This window comes from Primulina huaijiensis, chromosome 12 (genome assembly GCF_012295235.1).
Source record: "Primulina huaijiensis isolate GDHJ02 chromosome 12, ASM1229523v2, whole genome shotgun sequence".
Taxonomy (NCBI): domain Eukaryota; kingdom Viridiplantae; phylum Streptophyta; class Magnoliopsida; order Lamiales; family Gesneriaceae; genus Primulina; species Primulina huaijiensis.
This window is the reverse complement of record NC_133317.1, coordinates 4,668,807-4,677,633: the sequence shown is the minus strand read 5'-3', so window position 1 is coordinate 4,677,633 and position 8,827 is coordinate 4,668,807. Positions and strand designations below refer to the sequence as shown.

General features: G+C 33.9%; 1 protein-coding gene across 4 annotated transcripts; it reads left to right on the top strand.

The window, feature by feature from the left end:
* The first annotated feature begins 3,438 nt into the window (after window positions 1-3,438).
* LOC140989884 (uncharacterized) lies at window positions 3,439-8,121 on the top strand. Of its 4 annotated transcripts, none has more exons than XM_073459384.1 (13): window positions 3,439-3,648; window positions 4,084-4,213; window positions 4,305-4,366; window positions 4,692-4,788; window positions 4,860-4,886; window positions 5,149-5,253; window positions 5,444-5,551; window positions 5,707-5,778; window positions 5,873-5,923; window positions 6,152-6,214; window positions 6,296-6,420; window positions 6,984-7,152; window positions 7,299-8,121. In XM_073459384.1, exons 1-13 carry the CDS (start codon window positions 3,581-3,583, stop codon window positions 8,019-8,021), a joined length of 1,800 nt encoding a protein of 599 aa, XP_073315485.1. In that variant the 5' UTR covers window positions 3,439-3,580; the 3' UTR covers window positions 8,022-8,121. The 4 variants fall into 4 exon arrangements, with proteins under 4 accessions (XP_073315485.1, XP_073315488.1, XP_073315487.1 ...); XM_073459388.1 differs by having other exon boundaries at window positions 3,631-3,648; window positions 4,738-4,788; XM_073459387.1 differs by lacking the exon at window positions 4,305-4,366 and having other exon boundaries at window positions 4,738-4,788.
* The last annotated feature ends 706 nt before the right edge of the window (window positions 8,122-8,827 follow it).

The window sequence follows — 8,827 nt, the reverse complement described above, 5'->3', positions numbered from 1 at the left end:
ACGTCTGCAAATGATTGCTAGACCAATGATTATGAAAACAAAGCTCCCTATTTCTATATGGGGACATGCAATTTTACATGCTGCTTCATTAATTCGCATCAGACCAAGTGCATATCATAAATACTCCCCATTGCAGCTTGCATTTGGTAAAGAACCAGACATTTCTCATCTGAGAATTTTTGGATGTATGGTGTATGTGCCTATTGCACCACCTCAACGAAAGAAAATGGGACCTCAAAGAAAGATTGGAATTTATATTGGTTATGATAGTCCATCGATCATTCGATATCTTGAACCACAGACAGGCGACGTGTTCACAGCACGTTTTGCTGATTGTCATTTTAATGAGGAAATCTTCCCAATGTTAGGGGGAGAACAGAAACATACCGAAAAAGAAATTACATGGTATGTATCATCATTGTTACATCTGGATCCAAGAACAAAACAATGTGAAAAAGATGTACAGCAAATTGTGCACTTGCAAAGAATAGCAAATCAAATACCAGATGCATTTGCAGACACAAAAGGGGTAACTAAATCATATATACATGCTGCAAATGCCCCTGCTCGAATTGAAATTCCGAAGAAACAAATTGAAGATAGTCATGATGTCATTAAACGCCTGAAGCGTGGAAGGCCAGTTGGTTCCAAGGATAAAAATCCTCGAAAAAGAAAATTCATAGAGAAACACAATGATCACAAAATAGAGAATGATGTTCCTGAAGAAACACATAATGATCACAAAATAGAGAATGATGTTCCTGAAGAAACACATGATGATGAAAATGTTTTGTCAGAACCACAAACTGACGAGAATCATGAAATCTCTATCAATTATATTAATACTGGAAAAATATGGAACCGAAAAGATATAGAAGAAATTGATGATATATTTTCTTATAATGTGGCAATCGACATCATAAATGATAATGAAGATCATGAACCAAAATCTTTTGGTGAATGTAAAAATCGGCAGGATTGGATAAAATGGAAAGATGCCATCCAGGTTGAATTGGATTCGCTAAATAAACGTAATGTTTTTGGACCTATAGTCCTTACACCTGAAGGTGTAAAACCTGTTGGATACAAATGGGTTTTTATTCGAAAGCGAAATGAGAAAAATGAAATAGTAAGATATAAAGCTCGACTTGTTGCACAAGGTTTTTCTCAAAGGCCTGGAATTGATTATGAAGAAACGTATTCTCCTGTGATGGATGCAATTACGTTTCGGTATTTGATTAGCTTGGCAGTATCTGAAAATTTAGAAATGCGTCTTATGGATGTTGTTACAGCCTACTTATATGGATCACTTGATAGTAATATATATATGAAAATCCCTGAAGGATTTAAGATGCCTGAAGCACAAAGTTCAAAACCCAGAGAATGTTATTCTGTGAAATTACTAAGATCATTATATGGGTTGAAGCAATCCGGCAGAATGTGGTATAATAGGCTAAGTGATCACTTGATGAAAAAGGGATATGTAAATAATTCAATATGCCCTTGTGTTTTCATTAAGAAAACAACATCCGGATGCGTAATTATTGCTGTATATGTTGATGATTTAAACATCATTGGAACAAATAAGGAAATTCAAGAAGTTGTGTCATACTTGAAAGAAGAATTTGAAATGAAGGATCTTGGAAAAACCAAGTATTGTCTGGGTTTACAAATTGAACAAAAAGAATGTGGAATATTTGTTCACCAGACAAATTATACAGAAAAGATCCTTAAACGTTTTAATATGGACAAATCAAATCCTTTAAGTACTCCAATGGTTGTTAGATCATTAAACATAGAAAAGGATCCATTCCGTCCATGTGAAGATGATGAAGATATTCTTGGTCCAGAAGTACCATATCTAAGTGCTATCGGTGCCCTTATGTATCTTACAAATTGTACAAGGCCTGATATATCTTTTGCCGTAAATTTATTGGCAAGATTTAGCACATATCCAACAAAGAGACATTGGAACGGAATTAAACATATATTCCGTTATCTACGAGGAACGACAGACTTGGGACTTTTGTATTCAAAAGATGCTAATCCAAGTATAATTGGTTATGCCGATGCTGGATACTTATCTGATCCACACAAAGCACGTTCTCAAACTGGATATGTATTTACTCGTGGAGGCACTGCAATTTCTTGGCGTTCACAGAAACAAACACTTGTAACAACTTCATCAAATCATGCCGAGATTATTGCACTACATGAAGCAAGCCGTGAATGTGTGTGGTTAAAATCAATGACTCAACATATCCAAATCTCATGCGGATTATCATTCGACGAGAAGCCTGTGATACTATATGAAGATAATGCTGCATGTGTTGCTCAAATGAAAGAAGGATACATAAAAAGCGACAGAACTAAACATATTCCTCCTAAGTTCTTCGCATTCACCAAGGAGCTTGAGAAGAATAAATGTATTGATGTTCGTCACATTCAATCAAGTAAAAACTCATCAAATCTCTTCACAAAGTCACTGCATACGACAATATTCAGAAAGCACATATATAATATTGGGATGCGCAATCTACGAAATTTGTGAAGAATTGTTCGTGTCAACATGAGGGGGAGTTTACGTGACTGCACTCTTTTTCCCTTACTATGGTTTTTATCCCAATGGGTTTTTCCTAGTAAGGTTTTTAACGAGGCAGTATAAAAACACGTAATGTATACAATCATTATGATCATCATCACAAGGGGNGTAGGAAATATGACTTAAATCATGTTGTTTTATTATTCACTAAATTTATAACTATTTACCACGAATCTTTACATATGAGACGGGTCAACCCTACCGATATTCACAATAAAAATGTAATACTCTTAGCATAAAAATTAATACTTTTTCATGGATGTCCCAAATAAGAGATATGTCTCGCAAAATATGATCTGTGAGACCGTCTCAGACAAATTTTTGTCTTACCATATTAGTGTATAATTTTCATGGATGAGAAAATAAAAATGAAAACTAGTGTAATATTAACTAATAGGTGACATAGTGAAATAGTATAAAATGCGATAAGATTTATGTTTTCAAATATTTATTATATTATGATATATTTTAACTGATGAGACCGTAAAATACATTAAAAAACGACCGAGAGCAACTAAACGTAAACTTAGTGAAATCGTATAAAATGTGATCAAATTCAAGTTTCAAGATTTTTTACTTTATCATGGTATACTTTTATCATAAAAAAATATAAAATGTAAAGTTCGCATAAATTAAACTTAAAGACGATTGAGAAAACTCATAGCGATCGACATATATATATTTTTTTCACCATTTCTTGGTAAATAAATTAGTAAGGTTTAAATTTTCGCATAATTTAAATAAATAAAAACAATATCACATATTTAAATAAGGGATATAAAAGACATTTTATGAAGGGAGGTTATTTTTGGAAATTTGAATTTGTGAAGGGACGTCCACGCAAATTTACGTATGCTGACTGATCTTACGATAGGTTCACGACTCCTCTGCATCTCAACAGCTCCAATGCTTCCCAATGGGTTTCAATCAGATATATATAAATTTTGATTTGCGGAAATTTTTTGTTGAACCGAGGGAATGGTCGCCGATTCAAGTGGAGCAAACGTTGCTCGATTCGTTCCATTTAGTGAAGATATTGGGAAAAGGTTGGATTTTTCAATTTACTTTGTCGTTCCTTCTTGAATTTTCCTTTGCTGACGTATACTTATGAATTTTAAGCAGTCGTTGCTGAATCTACAAATGAAATGGCTATTAATAGAACTGTAAATGGAGCTTCTTTTCTTCGCCGAAGATCTGATTCGCCTGTATATTTTATAATAATTTTGAAGTTTCAATTTTTATTTTTTTTTTTCGTCTCTTTGAGCAGTGGTTTAGTTTCTGTGTTGTTGGAATGACTGATTGCTATGTAGCTGATCGCCCAAGTATCTCAAAAGTTTGGTTGGCGTTACTTAACTTTGAAAATTTTACTTACTAGGCTTTTTTGAACTCCCAAAAGTATCTTTGTTGCATTATTTGTTAAACGAAGATTAATGATTTGATATTAATTATTGAATTTTATTGTTTCACCAATTTATTTGTAGTATAAAAGATAGAGGGCAATGTCAACCACCTCTAAAATGGAAGCAAGCGTGGACAGAAATCAACCACCAAAACAGCCAAAGATACAAATATATTCAACTCCAAATGATGAAATATCTGGCTTCTGGAGAGGTTCTGTCATCACTTTTCACTTTAATTTCAAAGAAGCTTCTTACGTATTATATGTAAACTTTATTCGCTACATTGGTATTTATTTTACCAGAGAAGTATGAAAGAGGTGCAAAGAAGAACTGGGATATATTTTATAAACGTCATCAAGACCGGGTTGGTTCATTCATTCCATCTTATCCAATAAGCTGAAGAAATATGATTGTCAAACTTGTGTTCAGGGGATATATGACTAACCAAAGTCTTATGGATACAAGAAGTGAAGATGCTAAGTTTGGACAAATGTTTTCTGTTGTGGTTCTGCTAATGTTTATCATGTTTGGAATGTGAAAAACTGGACATGGACTCAGGAAGTTGATATCACTTGTTCCATGTTGACAGGGTTTACTTAAGCGTGACCAATCCACTCATTAGAGTTTCTGGCAGTTGCTTGATTCCTGACTTTTTTGTCTCTTCTCATATAATTTTTTACCACTTTTAGGCATCGGGGGGATGATGTTACTTTTTTGCATTTTTATATTCCTCAGTTTTTTAAAGATCGGCATTACCTGGACAAAGAATGGGGACACCACTTCTCTGTAAGTAATTCAACCTCGACATTAGTAATTTTGAACCAAACCAGATTTTAATCAAATTGCTATCTTTGTAGGAAGAAGGAAGACATGTTATTTTGGAGGTATTCCACTATGCCGAGCATCGGTTGGTTAACCGTTAACTTAATTTTTATTTCAGCATCCAACTCATCTAATTCATGCCCCATGGATCGTTTGTATTACCTAAGGGATTAGACAGGAACGTGCAGGAAATTTTTTATTCCCATTTTTACATTCCCCTGGTTACAATTTGTAGTTTCCCGATGTTAAATAATTGAGATATTTAACTGCCTTTCACGTGCACTTCTTGTAAATATGATCCTTACCACAATTGCTTTTTACTAGGTTGGTTGTGGAGCTGGAAATACTGTATTTCCGTTGCTTGCAACATACCCAGATATATTTGTGCATGCATGTGATTTCTCACCTCGTGCTGTAGATTTGGTTAAGGTTAGATTTCTTGTTTAATATTTTGGGATAATGATAATGTATTTATATGTATGTTTATGCAATTGGCTAATATCAATATTTTGTATCTCCAGTTGTGAACATCGTGATGTCTCAAGTTTCCATTGTTATAAATATAACATTCGAAGGCGTTTGTTGATAACATGTAGTTCTGTCGTGTATGCTATTCCAGAGGCACAGGGACTTCACAGAGGCAAGGGTCAATGCATTTGTTTGTGATCTAACCATTGATGATTTATTCCAGCATATTTCTCCTTCGTCCGTTGACATCGTGACAATGGTACGTATGAAGCTGCTAATAATTTGAATTTTTTTCCTGTTATGGTTAAATTTATATAGTAATTAAATGTGGTGTTTAAATCACGTCTATTTTCTTGTACCTCTTTTGATTACAAAGAATGTTGCCTTTGACCCACTGTCTGACTTTTTAAATAGATATTTGTTTTATCTGCAGTGTCACCAGAGAAAATGCCTACAGTGGTACAGAATATCAAAAATGTTCTCAAGGTGATTGATTGATTGCTTGAGCCACATTGACATCATATTGTTGAGTTAATATGCTCTGAATTTTTTCTAATATATTTCATTATTCCACACCCAGCCAAATGGTCATATACTGTTTCGTGATTATGCTACTGGTGATCTTGCTCAGGTAAGAGTCTGACCAGATTTCATTAATCTTTGTGATTATTGTGTTATGAAATTCCAGTTTGTGGTACTTATTTCAATTTGATTTATGCTTATAGCTTTTAAATACTCCCAGAATGGTGCGAATGGATGCAGTTTTGTTAGAATTTCTTCCTTTAATGCATCAATTCAACTTGTATTTGTCTCGTATGTTGCAAGGCACATCTTTTTATTTAATATATTGTGCCAACAGGAAAGGTTTATTGGCAACGAACAAAAGATCAGCGAAAACTTCTATGTGAGGGGCGATGGAACTGTAAGCTACCTTTATTCAGATTGAAGCTTCTTGAATTTGTATAAATATATCCAGTTTCAAATAATTACTTCCTTTTGCTAGCGAGCGTTCTACTTCTCAGTTGAGTTCTTGGAAAATCTTTTCAAAGAAAGTGGATTCAACATGAAAGAACGTGTTTTGTGCTGCAAGCAAGTGGAAAATAGATCAAGAGAGATTGTGATGAATAGGTAAATCATTTGAGATTATTGTGATAAAGAATCCTTCTAGGCAATATCATATTATGTATATGATTTTTTCTGAATTCAGTTGTTACTTAAAATAGGGAATGCTCTTACATTTGAATGGAACAAACATTGGTGGCGCTGGGATGTATTATCATTTGTTTAAATATCACAAACCCCATGTACTTTCTTCGTTCTGCATATCTGATTTCATCTTCATACAGAAACACCCTGCTCTAGAATATGAGATGGTTGTGCTTAGTTGATGATATCGGAAATTGTGCAGTTTTACATTTTAATTCAGAAACGTACCTTTCTTAATTCAGCTATTGTAAAAGTTAGTATCATGGAAAATTTTCCTAGCAAACACGAGAAAAGAAGAGTAAAAATACAGCTAACAGATTATTTGCTCTCTTTATAACCTTTTGCTTCTTCCAAATGCCACCAATAACACAATTACATTCACCCGTTCATAAGATGCCTCATGAGGATTCTTTGAATTCTAAACCTATTCCATCTTGACTGTGTATTCATTCGTTTTTATAAGAAAATTGTATTCTTCCGTGCAGGCGATGGGTGCAAGCTGTTTTTCAGGCAGCTCACTGTATAATTGAAAGTGCAGTGAGTCATCTACAATGGGATAATGATAAACCAAAAGATGTTGAAAATGGGTTTGAAATTGATTTATCCGAGGGCATGGCCGTTGAAATGTTTGGTGTGCCATCTTCCAGTGAAGAGGTGATCACCTTACCCTTTGCTCTTCCCTTAACTTTCTTCAACGCTTACTTACACCTGATATACCCCGAAACCATGAATCTTAATATAGGATTTGTTCTTTCAGCTTAAGAGCCTTTGCCTGAATAGCTCTCTATCATATTGTTCAGGTTGTTGATGTTGCAATAAATGATTACTATTTCAAGATAAGACTACTTTCCAAAGAGTACCAACATACCTGCACATCAACCGGCTTAATGCTATGGGAATCAGCTAGGTTAATGGCTTATGTACTTGCCACGAATCATAAAATTGTCTCTGGTAAAAGGGTTTTAGAACTTGGATGTGGCTGCAGTGGAATCTGTTCAATGATTGCTGCTAGATTTGCCGACATTGTCGTTGCCACTGATGGTGACACAAAAGCACTCGAAATCTTGACTGAAAATGTATCCTCAAACCTCAAATCACCATTTCTCGATACACTACAAGTGAGAAAACTAGAATGGGGTAATGAAACCGATACAGATGCTATCCAGAAACAAAACAGGAAAGGTTTTGATGTTATTATTGGCACGGATGTAACTTATATTCCTCAGGCGATTAATCCCTTGTTCACTACTGCACGAAAATTGATGTCATCCAGCAGAATTATAGAACAGGATCAAAAACCAGTTTTGATTCTATGCCACGTTTTGCGCAAAGTCGAGGAGCTATCTTTAACTTCTGCTGCATCAGAATATGGTTTCAGATTGGTAGATAGATGGCCAGAATCGAACCCGAAAAACTCATTTCAAGACATCGTCAAGAACTGGTTTTCAGATAGCCGATATGCAGTCCCTTCTACAGCACTCAGTATTATGTATTTTAGTTATTCAGACACCATATGTGATTGATAGCCAATATGCAATTGCTTTTAAATATTATTATTTGATGTTTCGAGTGTCAATGAGATGCTGAAGCCAATGTCTTCTGGTGAAAGTGTATTTAATTTAATACTTTCTTGATTTTTTTTTCGTTTACCCATTGAATTATTTCCTTTTGACAATACCAACACTTTCTTTAACAATTAATCAAAACTTTAAAAACAAAATTAGTACAAAATATCTTATCTAAATTATTTTCTCTACTTTATTTTTTGTTTTTGTTTTTGTTTTGGCCAAAGAGTATATTTGATAATTTTTTCTGCTATCAAAGCTTTATTATTTACCAAAAATAAAAACTCAATGCAGCAAAGGGAAAAATCACCAAACCATATGATTCTGCCCAAATCAAGTCTATAGAGAGACTAAATTTGAAGCCAGATTTCATAAAAGGAAAACAAAAATAGAAAAATCAATGCCCCACCAAGAGATTATAAAAAAAAGATAGGGAGAAATTTAATGAGTAAACCATAAACTGAAAGGTGCATTTGGATAAGCAGATATGAGGATATTCGATTTTAAATTCATATCTCAAATCCACTGTATCCATTTGACTTAAAAATAAAATTAAGGTTTCAGAATAATTTCTTGTCAATCTAGTAATTTAATATCTAAAACACTCGATGTTTCTTCTATTTGCATTATTTTTTAGACTGTGGAGTTTCATCCTTATAAACAAACAATATCTCCAATAGTATAGTTAGTGATTTATGATAGTAAGTGAGATTAATTTCCCATACTCCTTTTGCCTTCTTCACATGAAACTAGATGAATCATAG

What these genes read in the sequence shown, in the direction of transcription:
- LOC140989884 (XM_073459384.1), top strand. Translation starts at nt 3,581, where the DNA reads ATGGTCGCCGATTCAAGTGGAGCAAACGTTGCTCGATTCGTTCCATTT. An exon ending in ATATCAAAAATGTTCTCAAG is followed by an intron (nt 5,779 to 5,872) that starts GTGATTGATTGA and finishes TTCCACACCCAG; the next exon opens with CCAAATGGTCATATACTGTT. An exon ending in AGAGAGATTGTGATGAATAG is followed by an intron (nt 6,421 to 6,983) that starts GTAAATCATTTG and finishes TCTTCCGTGCAG; the next exon opens with GCGATGGGTGCAAGCTGTTT.